The sequence below is a fragment of the Rhea americana genome, unplaced genomic scaffold (genome assembly GCF_003343005.1).
Source record: "Rhea americana isolate MKP2758 unplaced genomic scaffold, rheAme1 scaffold_13, whole genome shotgun sequence".
NCBI lineage: Eukaryota > Metazoa > Chordata > Aves > Rheiformes > Rheidae > Rhea > Rhea americana.
Genome location: NW_028185372.1, coordinates 3066641 through 3093470, shown reverse-complemented (window position 1 = coordinate 3093470; position 26830 = coordinate 3066641). Strand labels below are relative to the sequence as shown.

Below are 26830 nucleotides of genomic sequence, written 5' to 3'. Positions count from 1 at the left end.
GCCTGGCTTGTTCTGGAATGCGCTTCCTTTTTACTCCAGAGTAGTCAGAAACATGTAGGGCATCAGTATGTGACTTTTTAGTAGGACAGCTAAAAAAGGAGCATTGATGATACTGATTTTAGAGTAGTATAGGATAGCTGTTGTCTTGCTTCTCAGTTATCTGGAACTTTATCACAAGCACATTGAACATCCAAATAGATGCATCTTAATGACCTTTTTTTTAATTTTGTTTTGTTAATGTAATATATAAAGCTGATTTTATTGAAAGTGTGTTTTTGTAGTTTGTAAGTTTGGTGTAAAGTAACTCTTGTTCAGAATTGCATTTGTTGGTTTTCTCCACTCTGGGAAGAGCATGTCACTGAAGTGCCTTAGGCTTGCTTCTGCATTGTTGAGTCTAGTTTCTTGCTATTACAGGCACTAAGTCATTGTTTTTAAAATTGTGTCTTTGTTTTCATTTGTGCATATGTCATTTGTATACAACTGGCATATTGTTTTACCAATCTCATTTAATGCTATGAAAACTCATAACATAATAGTATTACATGAGTATTACTAATGTTGAAATAACATCAGGCTTTACCACATATCATCTTACAGTATGTGTGTTTATAGGTTTAATTGTATCCTTTGCAGATAAGCTAAGACTAAAATGCTATGTTTATTTCTGTAATACTAACAGAACTTGGAGCTTAACCATTCCAAAAAGTTGCCTAGTGTGTTTTTTTTTTTTTTTTTTTTTTTAGTTCAACCTTGAAAGGAGAAATATAATTCAAATAATGTTATATTAACTGTTTGTTGTGCAATTTTTGTTTTTTCTGATGTTTAATTGCTTATCTGCAGGTCTTCCATCAGGTACAAGTGATGTTGTCAAAAGTCCTTTTCAGATGCTTCGACAGCAGATCAGTCTGACAGAAATAATGAATACTAGCCGTTCAGATGCCTCTCAGTTTTTAGAAAATACAGAGGATACTGGACTACAGGAGCACACAGATGAGAACTGCCTTTATTGTGTCTGCATTCAAATACTGGGTTATCAGCCTAACAACAAAGTGAACTCTTCATATAGTCGAGCAGGTTAGTGTTCTCTTGTGGAGAAGTGTGATAAAAGTATGAAGAAAAATTCTGAATTACGTTGATCTTTTTTTTTTCCCTCTAGTTTCCTCTGAACAGTGTAGATTTCCTCTGTGTGCAAGTGTGCTGTTTTATGAATTGGTAGATCTCCCATGTTATTTAAAAGTAAAACAATGTATTTAAATTTTGGGATGTGAAGTCTCATTTGTCTCCATTTTTGTAATTCTGAAAGATTGATTACAAATCAAAACACCTCCAAGGGTACCTCTTAAGAAACGTGCAGTTAATGGGAACTTTTTTAGTGAATTGCACACTTTTCAGGAGAATTGAGGCACTATACTGCATCTATCAACAAGACAGAGGTGCTGTCTTCATTTCATCTTCACAGCAAACCTGTGAGGCAAAACAATTGGTGCCGAGGAGCTGATGACACTATATATACACCTCAAAAGGATTTATTTCAGTCTAGCTGTGATCTGCATCCATGGATTAAATATCAGTTAACAGTTGGAGTGTACTTCTACATCTAGTTTCATCCCAAAGGGAATGCAGTCTGCATGCAGTCTGCTCCACGGGGTGAACCATACCAAAGCAGGTAGATGTTGAGATTTGCTTCGCAATGCACTCCTCATCAGAGCTAAAATGACAATATAGATCTAGTCATAGCCAGTGCTTCAGGGAGGAAGCAGAGATGCAGAGTATTAGGAACTTTTCGGGACTCGACATGTCTTTAATTTACAGTTCATTCTTGATACAGAAGTCTAATGAGTATTGAGAAGCATGATAACTTGCAAAGAGACTAGGGAGTGTAAAGAGTACTGATGGACTTGAGGGTGATCTGCAGAAGGTGAGAAATGGCTGACGGAGCTGAGCTGGAGTGAGTTCAGGCTCAAGAGGAGAAAAATAGTTAGTCCCTAACTACTGTCCTCAAATACCATGAGGGAGATTCCAGAAGAGACAGACAGATGTTTCTCAGAGGCACACAGCAAAAGGACAAGAGGCAGTTGTCATGTGCAGTAGCAGCAGAAATTCCAGTTGAACATATGGAGAAAAACCCTCCTCAGTGAGGGTGGTTAAGCACTGAACAGATGCCCAGAAATATTCTGAAGTCTCTATCCTTGGATAGATCAGGTGCAATCTGATCTAGTTTTGAAATGAGCCCTTCTTTGGGCAGACGATTGGACTAGCTGATTTCCAGAGTTCCATTCAAGCCCATGTTTTTCTCCAGTTCTTTTAACTGCATAATAATTGCAAACTTGGATTTTGTATTCATCTCCTTTCATCCAAAGTACTGTGAATAGTGAAACCATCTCAGAACAGTCTTATTTTTTGTCCCATCCTTCTTTGGATTGAATTGGAGCACTTTCTGCAAGACGTATGGTAATTCTATGAGCAAAAAAGTTGTGTGTATGCAAGACAGCAACACGGTCATCTCTGATCATTCTTTTAAAATGATGTAAAATAGCGCATGCATATATCGGTACAAGCTGTATGTTGGGTTATAGTTCTTCAGGCTTCTATCAGTGCTTAAGAGTTGATTACTTTCCCCTGTGTATTTTCAGTGTGTTTTTAATAATTTTTTTTAAATAACTAAACGTGATCCGTCTGAAACCCCACATCCAGTTTCCCAGCTGAATGTTGCTTTGTATGCCAACAGTTACCATATTTAGTGTATCAGCATCTTGCATACTTAAATTTCTTAATAAATTTAAGATAAGCATTTAAAGTGAGGAAAAATGTTAATAACAAAGATGCAACATTTTGTTAGATTTTTCAGACGTTCCATATACTGACTGGTGTGGGCAGACCATACACAATCACTTAGATGTGCATTCCTCCAAATTTTCTGGAATTTCAGGCTGTAGCGACGCAGTATCCCATGGTTCAGCTAGTAGCACTAAGAGTACAGAGCTTGTACTAGGTAAGTTTGCTTTATGAATATTAAAGACAAAAACTTTGAAGTAGTCTTAGGCATTGGGAAAATAGTATTTTATTTATACTTGCTGCAACAAACTAATGTGCATTACTTACAAAAACAAAACGAAACAAAAATAATGTACCCTTTGTGTGCCCTAATCATTATCAGTGAAAGTAGCAGCTCTGTGTTTAAGGGCCGATGGGAGAATATACTTTCAAATTCTTCTGCCTAGGCTATATGGCATTTTTGCAGGTAACCTGTATCCTACATTACAATCAAATAGATTTTCTTTTTTCACTAGTATTAGTAGGTTAAAAAAAAATTAATGAATAAATAAATCACTGAATTTGTCTCCTATGAAAGACCTTTAAAGTGTAGAAATTTAATACCATCATTTGTATTTCTGCAAAGAGAAAGTGATTACTTTTTTGAACTTGTCTTTTATATTTTACATTATCGTAATTTTTTGTGAAATAGCTTGTTGCTAACTTTGAACATCTGATACAAACAGAATAGCTAATGTGTCATCCAGTTTGCAGCATCATTTAGTGACAGAGACAGCACACTCACTGAATCTTACAGTAATTTCAGTTTTTTCCAAATACCACTAATTTACCTTTTTTTAATACTGCTTTGTTAAAATTTGTGAAAATAACATTCCAAACAAAACTTAAAAAATATTTGCTGGTAGTTTAGAAAAGACTACCATGCATACGTATATGCATACATACATGTGTATATGCACGTGCATACCTGTGTATATACGTATTTACATAAACCCTGAAACTCATTCATCTGACATAAGTTCAACGCAATTAAAGACTATTCTGCTTAAATCTCATACTGTTAAATTTATTTTTCAAGGAGTAAAATCAATCCCAGATGATACACCAGTGTGTAGGATACTGCTGCGGAAAGAAGTCTTACGTTTAGTAATCAATTTGAGTAGTTCAGTAGGAACTAAGGGCCATGAAACTGGACTTCTGACGTAAGTTAAATATTTTTTAATTACAGTTATTGCACCGTTCAGTTGTAGATGTTCTCTAAGATCTTAGAGGTTCACATTATTTCTGACTCAAAAAATAGGCAGATTTTGTAGTGTTTTTACTGGAGTAACTGAACAGAAGGTAAAAGCTAAGTTTTAACTCTAGAAGTGCAGCACTAAGCTTTACAGCAGATATATGTATAGTAATACACTTAGGGGCATCTGTTCTGTATTTGCATTAACAACCAGGAGCAGTTTGTTGTCATCATTCTTTTAAGAATTTTCCTTTCGATAATTTCTATTTTGTCTTTAATGTCTTATTCTTTTCTTTTTTTCAAAACAGTAAGTACTGACATACTGATGTTTCATTACGTATCTCAGTGTATATAGTTTTGTGTGTACACCCATATCATTTAGAACACTCTTGTATGTGATATATCTTTAAAAAAGAAGCAATAATTAAATAGGGTTTTTTTTTTGTTTGTGCCCAAATAAGGTGTATCAGGTAACCAAAATAATCTGAAAGTAACATCTTAAATACTAACCTGCTTTAAGCAGGAGTACAGCTACTGGAATTAATTTATAGATAAACTCATGTTACAAATACAGAAATACAAATTGAGGGATTAAACATGATCAAAACACTAGGCTTCTGGAACAGTTGTGTTGGAAACTGACATACGACTGTTAAAAGAAAATGCAGAAATACTCACCTTAACTTCATACTTGTTATAACTTTTTATCTTTGCCATAGTTACCTGTATATTGATGCTGCATTTGGCTGCCACTTTGATAACACAGCTTCCCACATCTATTATTTTAAGAGCAGATATTCTCAGATATCTTGTTAATATAAATTTCCTCCAATTTAGTACAAAGGAATGCTCTCTTCTGATTGTCTTGTAAATTCCTTCCTGAATTTATAATGCCTGTTTTTGAAGAGTTTTGCTTTGCTAATGATGACAAAGTTTAATTGATTTTTTTTAAAAAAAAAATGTCAGAAGTCTGTGCAGGACTCAAACTTTTTTTTTTTCCTGTTGATCAGAATTAAGGAGAAGTATCCCCAAGCGTTTGATGACATCTGCCTTTACTCTGAGGTGTCCTACTTGTTAGCACATTGTACATTTCGACTCCCATCTCGAAGGTTCATTCAGGAGCTCTTTCAAGATGTACAGTTTTTACAAGTAAGTTGAATGCACCAAAGTGCACCAACTGGGTACAGGTTTCATGTTCTGAATAAAAGATGCTTTCGGGCATGTCATACAGGAAGCTATTTTATGTCTTTCTAGTAAAATATCTAAAGAAGGCACTAACATTACATCCATCTTTCTCTTTAGATGCACGAAGAAGCAGAGGCTGTTCTAGCAACACCAACAAAACAACCAGTAATTGATACGTCAGCTGAATCCTGACCTCTGTCTCAGGCAGTGTATTACATATGGACTTACTGAAATCCTCAGACAACCTCCAGTTGACTGGATGATAAAGTTTGGAGCATCATCTTCTAGACTGTTCCAGAAGCTACTGGTACCAGAAGAGTGAACTGAAAATCTTTTTTTCTTTTTTTTTTTTCCTCAACCAATTACTACCCCAGTCTTTTGAGCCCTTTGGGGAGTTATTAAACATCACCATAGTTTTAATAATAGTAATTACCAGTATATGCAAGAGCCGAGCACTGAACACCTCCACAAATTTTCATTTCATTTTTTAATATAAATAAAAATAGGACAACGTGCAGAGACATCTTTTATGACTGACTTTTGAATCTGTTCCAGAGAAGCAGAATGATGCCTTGCTTTTTAACCCCTGGATACCAGGAATCGGAGTATCTGAGGGTGCATTCCATTGGCAGCAATGGGGAACCGTGCTGTAATCATGGACACCAGGGGGTTTAACGTTCGCCCTTCTCTCTGAGTTTTCATACTGTTTGTAACACTACTTGGGGGGTTTATAGCTTCAGACAGCAAGAAAAGCCTCTGTCAATCTGAGGCATTCTTTAAATTATTTTAATATAACTATAGTTGTAAGTCATTTTATTAGCAGTCTCTCCAGTTTCATTGCATTTACATCTGTGTATCTCATATGAACCAGTTAAGGATTTTCACTACAGTTTGATTCAAAAACAAAAAATTATTTAAACTTAAAATGCTGAAATCAGATTGTTTTCCCTGACTGATATGCATGTGTTTGAAGTTTCTAGACTCATGCTCATGTGGTATGAGTGTTGGTCATATTCTTAACTGAAAACCTTTAACAAGCATGATTTTCATCAGATAAATGAATATTGTATCAACTAAACTTGAAAACATTTAATCATTGCTGCTTTGTGAAAAGACACAGTAACGAGCAATTTCCATGCTCCATGGAAACAGCCTTTTAACAAAGGTTTGCTTGAATTTAAATGTATGAGTGATCCAGTAYCAGATAGTACTAAAAATTGTAGTGAAAAGCCTTAAGAACCAAATTTTGAAGCAGCAGTACTTACAAATTTGTATTGGTAGTGAAACCTGTTGCATAAGTTGCATGATACAGGAACTGTTGGGGGACGACAGTTGCCGTTATCATGTCACTAGTGAGGTTGTTAAATTTATGAGTGCAAGCTTAAAAAGTATCCTCACCACTTGTTATACATCTAAAGATTCAGAAGCCTTTATAAAAAGGTGTATATATATATATTTGCATATATTTATATTATAAAAAATAGCATGGCCACCTTTGTTAGAATGCCTGTACTAGAAAGGATTACCCTTTGGTTTTGTTATAGGCAAATAATTCAGCTGGACTGTACTAGGTAGAATGTATTTTTATCCATTCAATCTTACCGTTTTTTAAAATTGTCAGATTAATACTTAGATGWATATGAGTGAAATTTATCCTAGTACTCATAACCCTGATCTTACTAGCTATGCTACTGGAGACTTCAGTAAGTAGGCCTGTGAACCAGTAACAGCATAACATGATTTGTACTGAAATGTAGAATTTATTTGCTCTTAGTGGAAATTTCATCTTGCCACATAAGCACTGCTTTGCAGAGATCACTGAGTTCTTACGTGCACTGCATACCATCAGGTTCTGGTAAAGCAGATCTGTAAATTGCTGCTCATAGTCAAATTTAATTTCCTAGATTATCTTCTCATGAGTTCCCACTGAAAGAGTGAGCAAAAAGCAACCAATCCAACTCTTTTATGGTCAGTGACACAAATACTGCATTTATATATTGAAACGTGTTTGGAATGCTTTGAAAACATACCCACTAGTAACTATTGGACTTCTCTGGTCGTAAGAAGTAAATGCTTTTGTAAAACCAAAATGTCAATTACGGTAGACCAAATAGTGGTGTAAACTCCAAAGGAAATAATGTAGTGTTCCCAAGAATGGGACTAGCATATCTTATACAGTAGTTTCAAACACTACCTCAGTTAGGCTAGAGTATAAGAGACTTGTTTTAATAACTAGATGGGGTTACATCAAACAACTCCATGTTATTTTTCTGCAGTTAAAATAAAATAAACAAGTATTATCACCTGTATTAAAGAAAAACACCTTGTTCATTTGTTACTAGTTTAATCCATAGCACTTAATGTAGAAAAGGCAATAGAAAGGCCTCTGATTATTAAAAAGGTAAGCAAAAGAGATGTCAGTATACTTAAAAAGGTTCTTAATCCTGAAATGTATATGCATTCTGAAATTCTCCATTGTGTGGGGATCCATGACAACAAAACTTGGCAAATGAATTACTGCTACAAATGTGGTTATAAAGCATGATTTTCTTTCTCAAAGTGTATGAATGTCAGTAGATTTCAACAAATGCGCATAACGGATGTAAAGTCCATGCTGTACATAACGTACAAGAATACATTTCTAGAATTAATTTACATTAAGCTCACATTAGTGTTTCTCTTTAGTTGACAAATGAAGGGATATTATAATTGAAGGAATTTGATATTGGCCTAATTATAAACAGTGAATTTCTAATATTGTCAATTTCCTTTTTAAAATATCCCTTTCAGAATTCTTATTTGAGGGTTTTATTTTGCTTCAGGCTAAAATAGTTATAACTAAAGTCTGCATACATTAAACCTAACAGAAAGTGCTCCTACTTTTCCTGGAAAGGATAGCAAGCTGATAGACCTTTCATTTTTTATTTTTCCAGTCTTAACTTGTGATGCTATTGAATAAATGGTAAAGTATAGAGTACTTGGTTATGCTATATGAAATGTAGTTTATTTGCTCTGGCAAAGAAAACTCCTGAATGGTTAAGCATGCTAGCAGAGAAAATATTCAGACAGGTCTGAAGTTAAACCCTTTGTAGGCAAAGAGGTGCTGGATATGAAACCAACTGAATATAGGTCTACTAAATTAATTGGCTGCTTTCCTTGGTCTCCTATTATTTTTTATAGTCAGTGGAAAGGGATAGTCTCCATCAAAGGGCAACTTAGGGCAGAAATGTAATCAAAGGACTCTGGATTATTTCCCAGAGAGCCTGTTTCTCTCCAGGAAATAGAAGACCACCAAGCTTGGTCATGTGAACATCCCTTTTGAGAGAGAGACAGACTTTCGCAGGCATCAGAAGTTCAGGGGTGTTGGATGCACCTAACTCTGACGTCGCTTGGGGTTGTAGAGATGTGTTGAGGTGCCTAACTGAAGATGCATATACTTGTATGTTAGGCCCTTGGCACGTTATATGTGAAGAGTCACTCTTCCTATCTGACTGGTCTTATTTGACTAGAAATCCATACAGATGCCATCACTGATTCCCCCCTCTGTCCACCCCCTCCCCGAGACACAGTAGTAAATTATTCAGTAGTTTAGTGCACAGTGGCTTGGCACGTTGAGGTGAGCTACCTTGTACAAACGTTTTAAAACGCCTACTAAGCATCAGTGATGATATTCAGCTTTTGAATTCACTCTACTTTGAAGCATACATAGCGGTCCTGGATGACAGAATTGTAATACGCAATGAGAAGCTTTAGAAAACTCTAGCGCCTTTAATAGGCGGATAAAGAGAGAGCGAGCTAGACTAGAAATATTTCAAGAGGTAGGTAGTAATTACAGCCTGGTGAGAGATGAGACAGCTGGTGCTTCATCTTAGTCTGTTTTGGTCTTCTTATTTGGCCTTTGGACTTCCAGAAGCTGGTGTTACCTTGTAAAGTGAGTGTTAAGTTCTCGATGAGGAATCTTAAAGGAAGAATTTTTGCCAGGTTTTGGAGCAGCTCCAAGGTTTCCGCTCATCTCCTGGCAGATCTGCACAGGAAGCTCTGTTAAACGGTGCTTTGCTGTGGAGGCAGTTGAAAACAGGTCCCCTATTACTATTATTACTATCTTTTGGTTAATCTTTACTGCCATGTGCTTATTAAAGGTATACTGGGTGAGAGTAAAATCAGAAGACTGTAAAAGACCTTTGGGAACATGCTAGGAACCATGTTTATATCTTTCTAGAAGCCCTCAGCTCTTTGAGTATTTTTGTTTTGTTTGTTTAACTCTGGTTCCCTGGATATTTTTTGTTTGCAACAGACTTGTATGTTCAGTAAAGAATGTGGATTTTCTTTGGACTATTTTTGTAAAATAGATGGATAGCAATGCCACAGCATGCAGAAATTGCACATTTTGCTTGAATTGCTTTGTAAAATACACTATTTAATTTGAGAAATGTAATTTATGCCAAAAAGTGTAATATGCCATTTTGCCACTGAATAGGTTGTTTTAGCACAAGATGCAATGTCTTAGGGGGGAAAGGCAGATGTTTTGTAGATTTAAGTGAAAAACTGTTCCAATATTGGCTGTCAGAATCCCTAACACTGCATTACAAGAAATGATGTAAATTAATCATTCTGAGGAGAGGGACAAGCTCGAAGAAAATCAAGATTTATTCTCCCTGTCCCACGTGGTCTTTTTTTATTTAGTAATACGCTGCTACATATTTGGAGGTTCTAGTGTTTGTAGGTCACTGAAGAGACATTGAAATCTGATTTATATTGTATACCTGTAACATAGAAAGAAAAAGTATTTATATATTTTCCGTAAGAATATTGCATTGAGCTGTGTATAATTTAAAACAGAGGCTTGTCCCAAAATGGTATTGCCCACCTTGATTTTTTTTTTTTTTTTTTTGTATAGCGTGTACAGTTCATGTCTATGGGCATTAAAAGCCTCTTGAAGCGTAATCTTATCAAAGGGATGCATTGTTAATAAAATGTACTTAAACTTCTTACAGTTGTTCTGGTCTCATATATACCTCTCAGCACTAGAAATGGGTTGGAATTTTATTTATATTTGTAAGTTACTAATTAACTAGAATGACGTTAAGCTTTCCAAATAAACATTTTTCTGTTAAAAACATATTTTACATTAATACTTTATAAGATGTATTGTAAAAATAGAAGGGGACTCTAATAGTTTGTGCACCATTTTTATTTAAAGATCTTAGTGTACTGATACTGAAGATTAATCACTTTCTGTTATGTGATGTTTACACGTTTAGTATTGGCATTTCAAAAGTAGATGTSAAAGATGAACTAAAAACAAAAATGACAAAAATAAACCCACATTCCATTTTGAAAATCAAATGAAGATTTCAGTTTTGAACTCAGATTCAACCATAATTAATGCAAGACACATGTTGGAAAAAAAAAATTCCATGTGGCAATGCACCCCCACCCTCTGTCCAGAATCCTTTCCTGGATCTCTTCAGCTCTGGTTGCAGCCCTGACTGAACCTCGGGCTCACACGAAGGCAGCGTGGTCCGCGGAACTGTCCCTTTTCCTGTGTGTTTTTAAGCACAGCAACGAAGAGGAGCCAACTTCCCTTCGTGCTGCCAAGCAGGCTCTCTGCTTTGCCTGGATGCGACGGTACCTGCTAAAATGTTTCCCTGCTTCCCGAAGGTGAGGATCTGCCCGTGCCTGGGAGAGGAGCCGAAGGAGCCGAGCTGAGGCCTGCCGGCAGGGTGCAGGGTCTGGCTGAACGGCGAGGAGGCACCAGCAGGCAGCTCGCCCTCCCTGTGGCGCCCAGCGCTCAGGCACGGCAGCCGAGCCCTGGCGCTTGCAGCTTAGGAGTAGGAAATCCCGCTTCGCTGCGGCCAGCTGCTCTGGCCCTAAGAACTGGACTGCGCTGGGATTTCAACTGTGTTCCACGGCATCGGCTGGTTTTTCACTGAGGTCTGTATCACAGTTCCTTACGCCTTTTGAACCTTTCCAGCTGAACATRCCTTTTAAAATGAACAGCTAGGAAGCGTTGTTTCAGTAACAGCAAAACAGCTCACTGTAAAACTTAGAAATTAACTTCTCCAAAGCATTTCATCAGAGTGACTATACTCCTAGTAGCGTTTCTCCAGCACTAAGCCTTTTAAAGATCCTGGGATCAGGAATCAAAATGTTCAAATTCACTGTAACTTGAAGGAAATTAACATTAAGGGAGGAATAAAAGTTTCTCTAGGATATCTCCATCAAATCACAATAGTTGCATTGCTGTTTTCTCTCAAAATGTCACCAAACATGTTCATTTACTCCACTGTCGAAAGGGCTGAAGGGACTTCATTTYCTCTACAGCTCAAAAAAGGTGAGCAACTTATGCAGTGTCCTTTACCAGACAACACTAAACCCAARTCCACCACGCTGTGTATTTGCTTACTTCACTTTCACATGCTTGAGTCTTTCTTGCTCCACTTACTTTAAGTCATTCCTTTTATTATCCAAAGTCTGTATAAATTCCTGTTGATTTCCCTGCAGCAGTACAGCTTGTATACACTATGACAATACTGATAAGCAACTGTATAAAATCCAGATGATGTTCAACTCATTTTTGTCTGCAGTTGCTTAGATTTTTAAGTAGAAACTGTAATTAGGAGACCTTAACTAAAATAGTTCATGTTACACAAGAGGAGCTGCAGTGCTATGGTAACACCTCCACAAACAGCTGCACTACTGGAAGAAACAGTTGCTCTTAACAATTCCCCACATTTCTTTTTGTTTAATAAATTCAAGAGGATTTGACCTGGAAGAATGATCCTTTAAAAGGCCAAGCAGATCTCCAATTACCAGAAATGGCAGTGGCTGCCCAGTAACAGGAAGCTGTTTCTTAAAGAAGTCGGTCGTCTGCGCGCCTTCACCCGCTGAGTCTAAGAAGTGCTCTGCTTTGACGTGGTGGCTTTGGTTCACTGCGGTCACAAGTCAGTAATACACAAGTGAGGAAGAAGTAAGGAGGGCCTTGGCTGTTGGTGCACATGGCAGTAAGAGCAAGAACGCTGTCTCTGCAGGGTAATGTATTAAAAAAAAAAAGGAGCAAAGTTGCTTCTAATCCTGAAGTGATGCCCATATTGCAGGTGACCCCTCCATGCCGATTCTCCAGGGGAAAGCACAGCTCCCACCTGACCTTCTGATAACCACTCCAAGACACGCACTAATGCCACACAGTGTCCTGTGGGCGTTTTCACACTGGCTGGGGCRTCCAGAGAAGTAGTAACTTCACACAGAGGAGTACTGTAAGTGAAATACATTCCCTGCACGTGACAACCTATCCGATAAACTTGCCTGTCTGATTTCTAAATGAGTTTTCAACCTCTACAAAGCAGGGTAATGCTTTATGTCAGCTTATAAAGAACTGCTAATGATCTACATAATACAGACAACAACATACTGGCCTGTAAAACTTGCATCATGCCCATAACTTGTGATCAAACCATAGCATACATCATTCTGGTGTAAAAGTCAGTATTTTTAAATTACTCTTGAAGCAACAGCTTTGCAGCATTAACAGAAGTAGGGCTTATGAACATCTTCATCAAAAAGAGAAGTCGATMGCTGATTCAGAAACTCTTGTCGGTATTTCTGTAACTCAAACACTCCATGGACTCAGTGCTACAGGGTACATCAAAGCCTCCTCCCCAAACAGTGCACATCTGTTTGTGAAATATATCTAAAGCTGGTCTTTCTGCCAGCTGTTTCCCCGGGTGATGAGACAACACYCTCATTCAAAATATCAAAGTAATACTGCGGCTGGTACAACATTGCTGACAGTTGTGGCTTGCTTGTTTTTAGCATCTCCTCTAGGTTTTGATAGGGGTCAGATTCAACTGCAATGTGAGATGAATACACAAAGTTTTCAAACCACATATGAGTCAGAGGTTTAGGTGTGGATGTAAAGTCTCTCTCTTCATTTTGTTTAGGGTAAGTCCAGGAAGAATCAATCTTATCTTCTGTTGGAGTAGAAGACATTTCRCTCCACAGATGTAATTTCTGGGCTTCAGACGTACTCTCCACTGCTAGAGCATCAGGCATGCAGTCATTTATTTTCAGTACTTTCTCAGAACCAATCTAAAGGAGAGTCAATAAAAAAAAATATATATRTATCACTCAATGAAAGAAGCTCAGAGTAAAGGAAGGGAAGTAATTACTTCAAACACACACCTCTAAAATTGCATTGTAAATTCTGTGAATTCAGTTCATACGGATGATTAACTGAATTTTAAGGAAGAAACATACAGGATGCTTGATGGAARCTCCAATTTTTTTTGTGGAATTTATCAAATAGTATTTAGAGACTTTTTAAAAGTTCAATATGACTAAATTTAATGAAGTAAGAAAAGATATCCCTTTATTTTACAGACTTGGCCAGGATTTTATCTATGCAATTTTCAGAGTGAAACAATAGCAATTGTAGGGCAGAAGTTTGTGGCCTCGAWATTTTACAGATGACGTCTTCAGTGAACACTAGCAGCAAAACTTGCAATGGTTCCACATGTGCCAGGATGACAGAAACATGTTCCTAGTTTTGGGACCCTCATGTGCTGTATAAAGGCAGCGGCTCACGGTTTGGGGGGGCTACAGGGGAAGCTAGAGGCCTTCTGCCCAYCCCTTCTTCCCAGCCAGACCCAGGTGTGACATGACGGCCAAGGGAGGCAGGAGGGGGGCGCAGACAAAGCTCAAAGACCACGGCAAAGTGCACAGTTGTAAGGTACAGTCTGTTGTGCTCAGAGTTAGTTTTAAACGGCAATATTGGAAGAACAGCTGCCGGCATCACTGTCTGACTCTGCTTTCATGCTTTCTTTGCAGTAACGGACATCAGAATACAAAGTGATCGCTGCAGAATCACACGAAAGGAGTTTTCCACAAAATGATGTCAAACCATGATGTTTGTTAGATTACATTTCTGTAAAATGAGTGTCACTCACTTTTAAATGCAGCCAGGACAGGAAAACAACAGCTTTTTGGGAAACTTTTCTAATCAAAGATTGGAAAAATTAAAAATATTAGATTTGTTCAGTGATCTTACCGTAAGCTCTTTAAGTGAAAGSACTTTGCTCTTGTTAGGACTAGGTATTACAGGACAGCAGCATTCCTTCACCCTGGAAACAGGACAGCAAAACAARTAAGGATTTTGTTCCCTCACCAAAGCATATTCTACCAGCAGAAGCAACTGTTAGATGTGTACAGAAACAGTGGGAGATGATGACCATCTCGGAAATGCCACAAGCCAAACACTTACACCATCCACACAGTTGGACATTCAAAGGAAAAAATGAATGAGACCTTATAACAGGCTGGAGGAGAAAAGCTGCAGCTGTGGTTTGTGAACTACACTAGTTACATTCTCTGTCTACAGGAGAAAAAAATGCATTATAACTTACCACTTCATCTTCCAGTGGCATAGAGCTGCCACTAGCAAGGGAACTATCACAAGCAGGACTAGAAGGTATAGCACGTTTGCTGTGGAAGAAAAATACTTTAAAATTTTGTTTTCAATTTCTTATTTGTTAAAAGTCAATACAGCCTGAGTTTCTGAGACAAAATAACATCCTAAGGTCCATGTTGGATACMAACCACTAACTCAGCACTGAAATTGAGTGGTCCGTGGTTTGTAAGTGGTTGCAGGGTATTTTGRCTGTAAATTCTGGGATACAGTTATATGTCTTCGGACATTGATTTCTCTTACAAAATTGAAATAGTAGCAGATGACTTTTAATTTGCCTTCTGCTTGCATTGGCTTCTAAGGATTTTATGCTGCCAGAGGAATCTCAGTATTTTTTTTGGTTAGAAGACAGAGTCTTGGGCTATGTTCGCACAAACTGTTTAGGCTATTGTGAGCTGGTCCTGACTGAAAGAACTTGTGCTCTCCCCTCTCCCTGGCAGGCTGCTCTAGCCGCTGCCCTCCGGGTCTGTGTGTCCCTACCACGAACCACAGCAGGGAACAGACGCAGGTTACGTTCTTCTTTCTTCTTTGCTCGTAAATTTAGAAATAGGTCAGGGCCAGCCCCTGCTTTGATKCCCTGTGTAGCTGTACAAACGGCTGCGCCTGCGCCAGGGAAGCCTGGAGCGAGATATCGCTGGTGCAAGAGGGAGAGGAGAGGCAGAACAGCCTCTGCCTGTGATGGCAGCTAGTGTAAAACATGGTTTCCTTGCACAAGCCAACACCCTTTCCTCCCTCTCACCCTTTACTCCCACCTCAAACAGATGTTTCAAAATTAGGTTTCTCCAATACGGAACACAAGTCTCAAGACACCTGAGGCTGCCGAGTGGTATTTTCAGGGGAACAGAATTACAGGCATGTGATTTCCTGTTCTGCTTTGAAAATCAAATCTGCCCAGATTGCTCAAGCCAGTGATGTTCTCTTACTGACTTGTGAAGGAACTGACTCACTGACAAAWTTAAAGAGTGATCAGAGTAAATATCAAAATCAGAAATTCAAGACTCCYGATAGAAATCACCTATTTGGACACAAGTCTGTAATTTTTCCGCAGATGACAGAACTAGCTAAATATAAATAAAATTCTTTAATGACCCACTGGCCAAGCAGATATGCATGTACGAAACTATTTCCAAGAAGGATATGAAATTTAAATAAGTTGTAAAATTTTTTTCATTTCTAAAATACAAAGACATAGCTACGTAAAAGCACCAAAATATTGTCTTGGTGTGTGCCTTTCACTTCCCAGTTGGAYCCTTTCTTAAAGGCAAGCTACCCAGAATTAAATGTTTTCCTTTAAGAAAGGAAGATTACTCYAATCGAGCATTCTCACATCCTTCTGCCAGGAACCAAATTATCATTGTCAATACTCACAGTTAAACGGYGTTTCTATGTAAACAAAGTTGGCAATGGGAGTCTCTCCTCCACCTGTATATGCTTTAACCACTAGTTTGTATTTTGTGTTTGGCATCAGGTGTTTCACAGTGTATCTCTTCTCTTCTGGGTTTTCAATTGTGTATTTACATAGCACTGAACCATCTAAAATGAAACCAGATGTTACAAATAAGTGTAACTGAGACCACTAAACCACTGAAATAACAGAACATTTACAAGTCACCTTCTCGGTAATAGTGCGTGTTCCTCTGTGAAAGATGATGCATCCTGACTCACTGCCACTGGGCTCCACTCACATCCCTTCTAAGGGGCCTGTCCACAGCCCAGCCCAGCCCGTGGCAGACCACCCAACAACTTCCTGCCAAGCTACTCCTGCAACTATTTATTTTCATTTACTTTTACTACAGCTTTCTAAACAGAATTGATTTGGTCTTGACATTTTCTTTTTCTCTAAGAGCCTGTAAATCCTAAAAGATTAAGAAATCTCTGCCTGAAAAGAAAAAAAAAATCCCTGCCTCTGTCGTAGGCAACTCCAGCCCCAGGGAGAGGGAGTCCTCCCTTCCTCTTGCTCCCAGTCACACCCTTTATCTGCCAGCTCAGGCAAACTGAGAAGCAGCCAATCTTTGACTTAAATGCTTTAAGCCTTTCCTAACTGCAATGACTTGCAAAATTATGGTACTACTATTCCTTTAGTTTTCATAGGAACTACTGCATAAGCCTCCTTCTGTTCAAATGAACCTTTTCAACCTGGTACTAATCTAATCAGCAGAAAGGATCTGAGACAGGATGTGACTCACCTGTGAGAAGAGGTAAGGGGAGGGAAAAAAGAAAAAAAAAAAGCAAATACTCACATGCACACACTGCACTGGAAACACGTGTAAATTTTAATGCATAAAATTCATCTGGAGCAGTTTTGGGTGTGGAGTAGGAAAATAAGAAAAAATAAATAAATGTGGCTTTGTGCCACATYTCAGCTTAGCTCTGCTGCACAAGAAACTCCACTGTAGAGTACAGCCATGAATATTTTCATTGCAAAGGAATTTAAATGGGGAATTTCCACAGTGTTCCAACTCTTGAGGCAAATAAAAGGCATCCCATCTGTTTCTAAAATACTCCAAATCTTAGTAAAACTGACATGCTTTCTATGAGTCTCATCCAACTAGACCACAAACATCTGTTTCGAAAATTCATCCAGAACTTGGACTKCAAGAGGCAGAAACCCGACTCCTTCTACAGTACTGCAGGAACGCATTCTGAAGTTAACTGAAGGTTATACACATCTGTACAATGCCAGGACTGCTTCTGCCCATTAGCACCTCAAGCATTAGGGAAGAAGCAAAAGCAGCAGGCGTTGAAATCTGTATCTTGCCTAAMGGTGCCAGTTTGCCTAACGTGAACTTTCCAAGAGATTGCAGTATCAGCTACAACCACACAGCCAATACCAGCAACTGAACTTCTTAAGCCAGTTACCTGAAAGAATGTGTTTTTTGGATTCTTTCAAATTGCAGTCCTCTTGCAAAGGAGACACATAAACATGGTAACCTCTCACAAAGCCAGGCTGTGACTCATCTGTGGGATAAGAATCCCAAGACACTGTCACTGCATGGAAAGTCAGATGAACTTTTTCCACAGTAGGGTCAAGCGGGGAGGCTAGAAGAAAGGAAATGGACGTTAAACATTCCACTTTTCTTCAAGAATGTTTATGTTCTTACCTGAAACAATTCTAAATTTCCAAGTGGTGTTTCAGTTTAAATCCTGCTTGTATTTACAAGCTTCACACACCCAAAGCATTCAAAAAACCTGTCAGCTTCACAAAGCATTCAGGTGATCCACATCGTTACACACAAAGCAGTGACTGCTAATCACAGTTCTCATTTAGCTACCCTGACTAATGTGGACTCTACCTGGTCACGGCACTAGTTAAACATCCTCGATATAAGCCATTTGCATTGTTTTACAACTTGTGCATGTTTTACTAATGACATAGAAACAACACAGCAAATGCATCTTCAGCTAGTTACAGGAAAAAGCCTGTAAAATATGCTGCCAACTTACGGAGCTCCTTGAAATAACCAGTCTTCTTCTCCAATAAGTAGACTGTATTAGCAACAGATCCATAGATGTGGAAGTTGTATCTCACCCCTGGCACAAACGAAGCTAGAAAATAGTCAAACTGATTACAAAAAATGTTTTATCTTGGTTATGGGGTTCTAYTTTTACTTTATTGCTTTAAACAGAGATCTATAATCCATTAGAAATCTTCTTTGAGTGCTATTGTGCTATTAAGTCAACTGAAGGAAACACCAGACAAGCCAATGCTTAGTGTACCTAACGTGAATTAGGTGTATTTATTCTCGCTGAAACAGAGAATTGAGATTTTAAAAATATTTTTATTGCCCTGGAGTATTCCGGATGAGCACACATTAGACTCTGAAAGCATCAAAGAGCAAGATAATTTCATTTCGGTTTCTGACACAAGCAAAGGTCATCTTTGGGACTGTTTACTATGTTATCCTCACAGACATTCACGCCCACTCACATTACCCAAATGCAACCCATTAAGGTATCAGATAATATTTTCTCTATTAAAGACTCTCACCACACACTCTTTCAGTGTGGAGGCAGGCTCCCATAAAAACACCCCATGCGTCTGTACGAATTCAAGTGCAATTTGTTTAATGTATATTGTAATGTATTCTRTTAAATTTTGATCAAACATGTTCTATTTCAAAGTAAACTCAGCTGGCAGGGAGTCGAGGAAGGCTATAATCCTGCAGCTGCACAAGTATATCAGAATGACTTTCACACAGCCAGAAAGAATTCAGGTCTAATGGCCACACCAGGATATAAACACACAACTGATGCTAAGCAAGGACCGGTACTGACATGTTCTCTGTGGCACACTAAGAGTGCTGAACGGCTCGCCAGGCGGCGGGTGTCATATTGCCCGAGTCTAAACCTCTGTCCTGTGTTACAGATAAGGCAGAGCTCTATTCTGCTTCTCTCTTGCTGAAAATGGATTTTGAACTCCTTCATTAACTTTACTATCCTCCTTCAAGACTTCACCACAGGCTACTCAGAAGAGGTTTTGCCAAAATATTAGGCTGATTTCCAAGAAATAGGCTCAGTGGTACAGATACATGCGTGGTGTCTAACTCAGCTACCTGGCAAAACATGATGCCACCTGCTTTACATCTGTACTGCAGAGACTTCAGTATTCCACAGGGTTTGTATCCTAAATGTAATTCAAGGTCCAGAGCATAAGAACAGACATCAGAAAGAAAAATTATTCTGCTTTCACCTGAGCTGATCAGAGCACTGGAAGTGTTGGGCCCAAATCTCTTCCACTGAAGATCACAAGGCTGCAACTTTGGAAAGTTACACCAGTCAATAATATAACTGTCATATGTATTTCTAGGTTCCCAGGAAATAAAAATGCCATCATCTGTACTGTTAACCTGGTCTTCTTTAAGATCTGAAATGCTGAGCTCTTTTTCAGTGCCTATTGTAAACAAAATACAGTTTATATTATTTTCTAGTATTACACCACTCATGCATAAATGAGAGTTGATTCAGTTTCCATACYAAGCTGTTTAAAACACTAATAAATCGATTGTGTTGCTTTACTATCAGACATACGGCTCTTTCATACACTGAAAGCTGATCTCTAATTATTATGAACTGGTTGGTCAAAATCACCCAGCAGTTATGTTACCATGCATTTGTACAAAGAACTGAATTGCAGAAAAACAGAGCCATAAACAGTAAGCCACAAGAGGCTAATCATGTACAGAGATTTACAGAAGTCATTGGCTGCATCTATGGCATTTGCTGCAGGACTGAGGCCTAGCTTAAGGCTAAATATGTTTTAATCTATCACCGTGGAACACAGACTTTCTGCTGTGAGGGATGGATCAAGGTACTGCAGCTTAAATTACATASAGCTACCACCTTAGAGGCCAAAATACACAAATAATTTCCAAATAACAACAATTTTAGTTACAAGACCAGGTTAATTTATTCCCCCAAGATGATAAATTATCACTTCACATTAAACAGGCGAAAGCAAAACTCCTCTAATGGAAAACTAAATTTAACTGAAAATACTACTGTTACCTGCGACTCCAGGGATGATCACGACTGAAGGAAGTGAATAATTAACATTGTTCTTTGCCATGATACTGATTTTGTAAGGATGGTTATCAATGGAAATCCTTGTGTTATTATAGACTGATGAAATGGAGATGYGTTCAGGCTTAGAGTCCTCTTCTACTTTTTCCCAGGTTATTTCATATGAAATACTTCTTCCATTTGCTCGAAAACTTGATGCAGGCTGGGGGAAGAGTTATGTGCGTAGTAGAAAATTTTAACAGAAGATACCTAGTAAATTTTAATAAAACAGTTTATTTCTATAATGACGCAAGCACTTGCTTACAGATATGCATACAAATATTGGTTGAAATGGAAACATGCAAATCTCAGTAATGAAATTTGTATTGTAACTATGCTTGGAAAACTATACATAAGCATGTCTGAAATGCCAGAAAAGTACACCATCATACAGCTACATATGTTCTGAAACATGTTACATGTAATACTTGTGTTAGATTCTTAAAAGCCATTTTCATACTGAATTGCTATTATATACCTTTTGAGACTTACACATACAGACTTGTTAGAGTTTGAGGGAGAAGTTTCCAACTCCTTTATGTACAGTTTTGTTATTGTTTCTGTACCTATGTCTCACCTTCCAGAATAAGGTCACATTCCGCCCACCCAAAACTGGTGTAATTTCTCTCCAGATGTCCAGTTTCCCTGATGGAGCTGCAATAAATACAACAAAACAAGATGTTCTAGGTGCAGAAAGGATAAACAGTTTATTTCCTCCTCTTTGAAGAGATTCAGCCTCCGAAACCTCTCTTTCTGCCTGACCCCCACGTCTTGCCAAAACTTCATCCTTTAATTTCTTGCTCTCTTCATTCTTCTTCTGAATGACTGTCTGGCTCATTTCCCTGGAAAACCTTTCTTTGCTTGTAGTTCCCAGGTCCTTGTTCCTACTTCTACACAATTTCTCCAGCCTACATCTCTCACTGCCTGCACTGCACGAAATGCCAGAGACTAGCATAGCATGTAAGAGAACTATTTAAGAAGCCTCCTGAAAGTCTGCTTAGAGAGCTTCTACTTTTATGCATGCAACAGGCATCTGTTTAGCTACACGGCAAACAAGAAGCTGTAAATAGCAAATAGAGGTRGCAATCAAAGAACAGCCTTCAAGCTCCCCTTCCCAACAGATCAGACACACTTGCTTCCTCTGTTCTGATGGTTCGGGCTTCGCTCCACTCACTCCACCTCCAGAAGTGCTTAGCCACCCCACAGCGTACTCTGACTGTATATTCGGTGTATGGCTGCAGTCCATTCAGAGTGATGCTGGCATACTGGAGTTGTGTGCTTGAACTATTGTGCTGCAGAACAGAACAACAGAGCAGATCAGTTTCATGAGAAAAAGGCTTTTGTCGGAGGAACTAGTTTTGCCTCTAGATCCTATGAATAGCAGGTTAAGCTCAACAAGGAAAACATAATTATGGAACAGTGGTCAAGAACAAAAGATATGGCAAAAGATCTGAAGACTGGGAAGCCCAAAAAGTAATGTGCAAGCCTCCTTTGTGTAATGGTCTGAGTAGAAGTCCTTTGTAATAGTCTGTAAAATGACCAGTCTTCACTTCAAAGCAGATATAATTTACTGAATCCTTATGCTCACCCTACCTGGGTCTCTTACTCAGTTCACATTAGCAGGAATCTGTTCTGGACATATGCAACTATCTACTGCTGCCTTTTCTTTCCATTTTTTCCCAGTCTTCCCTCCCCTTCCTCCTAAGAGTCAGGGTGAGTTCTGGTAAGGGTCAGAAAGTGAGCATGCTTTTCATTTCTCTTCTATCTCCTGCAATGGTCAGCTGCACAGGCCATTTGATCTACCAGCTCTTAGGCAGAATTGAATACTGCAGACAGAACACAGGTTGCTCCTGATCTTTGTAATGTCTTTTAATATCACAGAATCGGTAAGGTTGGAAGGGACCTCTGGAGATCGTCTAGTCCAACCTCCCAAAGATTTCTTGGTGCTGGTTCCACTGGGGCTTGAACCCAGGAYGTTCAGTGTGTAAAGCAGATGTGATAACCACACTATCCCTCAACCCCCCAATATGCTAGAGTCAAGCTACSTTTGTAAGAAGAAGGCTGAAGGGAAATCACAATACCTATACAAACAGCTGATCAACCTCACYGTGAAAAGGGTGGAACAAGACGAAAACTCTACTGAAACACTCTTCTTCAAGGAGTGGAAAAGAATGGAAAGAAAAACCAAACTGGGGTCCATTACTTGGAACCAGACAGGCCATTGTCATGYCAATGCCAATGGTACCCAGAAAGCTCCTGGACTAGTAGCAGAAAAGCCTGCTCCTTCAACGCACCTCCCTATCACTTGTTTATAAGATGATATGAGTTATAAAAACACAAGCAATTGAAACTAGCAATAGCTGCAGTAACAGCAATTATAAGGCCCATTTGTATTTTCTTCTACTTCAACAAAACCTCATTCTGTTCAGCAAAGGACATAACTACACATGCAGAGCAGCCAGGGTAATACCTCAGTGTAAGAAGTGCTAACACTAATTCATACTCAGGACAAGCGCTGCCTGTGTGGATGACACGATCAGTGTAAACAGAGCTTGGGAGCTCTTATCCAGAAAAGAGAGCCTCTGCACCCTTCCAATATGCASTGTATTCAAATTGCTGGGGAAATATTTTTTAATTCTAAGGCAGAAATATATTTACTATCCTTTTGTGTATGAAATTCAGGTTACATACCAATTCTGCTTTCCCATCAGGGTGGAGCACTTCTGTCTGACAAAAGAGTTCAATTCCTTTGTTTCGGTGTTTCCAATACAATGTGATTTCTATATCCGTATATTCTTCCCACAGTTGGAAAGGTGCAGAGGGATAAACTGCCAATGGAAATACAGGTTTGCTCTTGTAAAATACATAATAAATGAAATATTTAAAATTATTTTAGTTGAGGAATAAAAGTAAGAAATACAGTCTAAGATTTTTCTGCCTGTCTAGGGGAGAGAGACATGAATTAGTAAAAACTGATTTCAGAATATAAACATATCCTTGTAAGGAAATGTTCCCCCCCCCAAAAAAAAAAAAAAAAAAAAAACTTGCACTGCCTTGGGGATATTCTGGAACATCACAAGGGAAAAACACAGTCAGAGACTTTTACCGCAAATCCAACAGAATTCTCCTTCCAGGGTCTGGGCGAGGGCTCAGACACAGTATAACAAGTAACGTTTGATTTCACTGCTATGTAAGTGGTACTAAGTGAGAGCAGCAGTTCTCAAATCTTCCCAGACCATCAGCTCAATTATAAGAAATAATACATGGCAATACGAGTGCATAGTATGTTTATAGCTGTGGGCCACTATGCTAGAACTTCATGAAGCATGAATTATAATTTGAGGAATTTCAGAATCAAAGAAGTTCACATTTGACACAGAAAACCCCTGCTGTCACATGCAGAACTGCAAATGATATACTTAATTTTTCTTTATTTACTGACGTCTTTTAAATAGGCAAAATTYTACAGTAAATATTTCCAGGATCAGAGAAAACAAAGGACTTTGCTGCAATCACTGTTTRAAAGGTTAATCTATCATAAATATTGTACATCATTTCTTTAACTTGTAACAATCATCAGGTCTGGATAAAAAAAATGTTGTAGAACTTTAATGTACTTAACTGACTACACACTGAATGTAGTCTATTTTAGCCTTATTCTCCATATAAATTAAATTTATAATATTATATTGTATTACTACAACCTGTCAGTTTACTCTCCTGCTTTCTTCTTACTCCATTTCTTCCTCTCCAAAGGAATCAGAACTATCAACTTTTAGAACTCATAGACCACTTCAAGCCAAATTGAATAACAGCACCTAATGACACTCTGATGAAGAAAGTGCTGCCAGAACCCAAGAGATACACCACAGATTCTCCRTCCATCAGCTCATCAGCTTCACAACTAAAGCCATGAACATGCTTCCTCTGACCTCCTCAAACAGGTAAAGGTGCAGAAAGACTTTGGAAACATTGTGAGGTGGATGTGATGGGGCCAGAGGACACAAGGAGAACTGGAAATACTGCTGGAGACGCTGGAAAGAYGTGTTTTGAGGTGGAGGAAGATCATAGGGAACTTGTGGAACCTGGAGCCTCTGTGATAAAGGACACAAACTGACAGGGGAAAWAAAAGGAACTACAAGCATTAGTTGCCGCTTACAGAGTAACTTGTTTTATTTCACTGATGCTTCAATATTCCTTGTCTCTTACTGTRGCAGAGCAGATGTTACTGTTCCACATTAGCTATGCACCGAGACAGGTTAGAACCTTCCCCTCTCTCCTGACAATAGCTGCTTTCTGAATCACATCTCATTTGGAGAGGTATTACTCATTTTATTTACCTTCTTTTCAAAACAAGCATCTCTATTTTACTTTGGAAAGACAGTAACATCAGTAATAAGYAATAATAATATTCTGGAGAAAAGAATAAATTCCCAAGTTTCCTACACAGATATTTTTCTTGAATAAAAATTTTGTGTCTTTGGATTGTTGCTTCCCACAACCATCTTATGAACCATCTTCAGCAAAGTGACAGATTTTGAAACCAGAAGGGCTCATTTCATTAACTAAATTTGACCTTTGGAATGAAGCTGTTTTCTTCCATTAGCAGAACTTTGCAAAACTGAAACTGAAGAGACAGAAGATAACTAAAGCACAGGGAAAGATAACTAATAGAAAGTGAGAAGGCAATAAATAAATAAATAAATGACTTCTATACTTAAATCCACAACCAAATATTAAGATAAGCAAGAGGACAGAGCCTTCAACAAAGAAATAGAAAAGGTCTTACTTCTGTGAGTTACATCAAAAACATCCACGGCAGTTTTCTTTCCCAGCGGGTTTTCAACAGTCAGTGTGACATTATAGACCCTCTGCTGGTTTATATCCCAAGAACATGAGCACTGCTCAGAACAACTTACTGTGCATGGAACCAAGTTTTGGGAAAACCTTTTAAAAGAAGAGGGGGAGGGGGAGAAAAAAAAATATATTTTTCCAAATGTAGAATCAAGATAKATGTTGAAATTGCTGATGCCCAACTAGAATATAGTATAATGGAAAATAAATGGAAAATAAAGCTGAGGGGGACTATGAGAGGCCACTCAGTTCTTTCCCCCAGCCCAAAGTAGGATGAATGTAGGTATTCTTACWATTAGAAGAAAGTCTTACTTCTTATCCTTTTGGGATGCAGCTAAATGTACCAAGGATTTCATCATGGGTTTTTAGCTTTCTAAATTAGGGACTTGATACGCCATGAATTAAACCATTCACATCACTACAGTTAAGSTTTTAAATAAAACAGTCATTTCAGTGTATCTTTTTCTTTCTTTTCATTGCCATCATAATATTTTAATGGAAGTGAATGATGCAGAGACCATGAAGGTACTATGCAATCATGACCTGTCTTTTGCTGAGACCTTCTAACAGAAGTTTGTTATGATGATATGAGGCTTCTGCCCTGTTTTATGAGTTCCCCTTTAACACCTTTTCTTTACAGTCCCTGATGCAAGGTCTCACTTCTCTCATAAGGGTTTAGCTGCCTGTGTAGCAAGGAGTCAAGGCTCATCTCTGATATGCCACAGCTGCATAACCTTGACCCAGCTGCTGAGAAAGAGCTGTGAGAAAGTCTGCAGAGAGATAAGAAAAGGTTAAATCACAGAGAGAAGAATGATTGTTGAGATGGGATTGTTGGTAGCTCAAGGATTCAAGGAGGAAAACACTAGCATGGAAAGTTATAAAATCCTAGAGGTAAAGAACCAGGGAAGCTAGTCAAGCTAAATGGGAATCATCAGTTTGAGTCAAGAGTGCCATCATCAGTGTTAAGGGGTGTGAACATATGAATACTTAGCCTAAGAGCTTATTTAATCTTAGTTTTTGTGTTATAATTACTTTATACTTTTAAGTTACACCTATCCTGCTTGCAGAGTGTATTCATGACTAGCTAAAGATACCCAAACAAACTGACCAAGAAGAAGTGTTATAACACCCTGTATCAAGCAGAAGGTGGTCTGATGGGCCAGCCTAACTAAGAGCAGTTCTGCACTGCTCAACCTTTGTTAAAAAAACTGATCAACAAGCTGGAAAGAGGTAGGCAGCTAATTACAACATAAATAAAAAAAAACATTTCCACAGATTTTAAAGAACAGAAAGAACTTGACTATTGTTCTGTACAGCCCAGGCCAGAGTTAATAACTATGAGAAGACTTGCTCTTCGAACAAAGTGTATCTTGTTGAATGATTTCCATAGAGATAGGTGTCTCCTCCTTGGCTCCAAGWACATATTATCATTTTCATGTCTTGAGTCTGGCAGGAAAAGTCAGTAGGTATATCAGGTGGTTCTTTTCAGGGAGAAAAAGAAAAAGCCAACAGCATGGCAATTAAGCCCAATCATCAAYATTCTCACTATATTAAAAAACTACAAATAATCAATGTGTACAAAGCCTGCTTTACTACAGGTATTATTTCAATTGTACTTATTCAATGACTGTTCCATAGAGGAAATCAGAACTACACCATAAGYTAATTACATTCCAAACACTTCTGTAGAGAAGCATTTTTTTTTAATTAATATATTAATTAATCTGTCTACACATAAAGCTTACTCCCCTACTTGGAAG

At 38.3% G+C, this 26830-nt stretch overlaps 2 protein-coding genes across 7 annotated transcripts in view; one reads left to right on the top strand and one right to left on the bottom strand.

Annotated features, from left to right (window-relative positions):
- RICTOR (RPTOR independent companion of MTOR complex 2) overlaps window positions 1-10183 on the top strand; it is a 70943-nt gene extending 60760 nt beyond the window's left edge. For both annotated transcript variants that reach the window (XM_085326354.1, XM_085326353.1), the window contains 5 exons: window positions 841-1074; window positions 2840-2992; window positions 3854-3977; window positions 5020-5158; window positions 5312-10183. In XM_085326354.1, coding sequence (XP_085182480.1) covers window positions 841-1074; window positions 2840-2992; window positions 3854-3977; window positions 5020-5158; window positions 5312-5386 — 725 coding nt within the window. In that variant the 3' untranslated portion in view covers window positions 5387-10183. The remainder of the gene's footprint in view (window positions 1-840; window positions 1075-2839; window positions 2993-3853; window positions 3978-5019; window positions 5159-5311) is intronic.
- Window positions 10184-10367: 184 nt separating this feature from the next.
- Window positions 10368-26830, bottom strand: part of OSMR (oncostatin M receptor) — a 36236-nt gene continuing 19773 nt past the window's right edge. For all 5 annotated transcript variants that reach the window (XM_085326349.1, XM_085326348.1, XM_085326351.1 and 2 more), the window contains 13 exons: window positions 26422-26551; window positions 25006-25163; window positions 22908-23044; window positions 21349-21508; window positions 20794-20870; window positions 20163-20379; window positions 19348-19548; window positions 18102-18203; window positions 17517-17696; window positions 16026-16190; window positions 14596-14674; window positions 14241-14313; window positions 10368-13282 (listed from right to left, as the gene is read on the bottom strand). In XM_085326349.1, the coding sequence (XP_085182475.1) occupies window positions 12839-13282; window positions 14241-14313; window positions 14596-14674; window positions 16026-16190; window positions 17517-17696; window positions 18102-18203; window positions 19348-19548; window positions 20163-20379; window positions 20794-20870; window positions 21349-21508; window positions 22908-23044; window positions 25006-25163; window positions 26422-26551 (2123 nt within the window). In that variant the 3' untranslated portion in view covers window positions 10368-12838. The remainder of the gene's footprint in view (window positions 13283-14240; window positions 14314-14595; window positions 14675-16025; window positions 16191-17516; window positions 17697-18101; window positions 18204-19347; window positions 19549-20162; window positions 20380-20793; window positions 20871-21348; window positions 21509-22907; window positions 23045-25005; window positions 25164-26421; window positions 26552-26830) is intronic.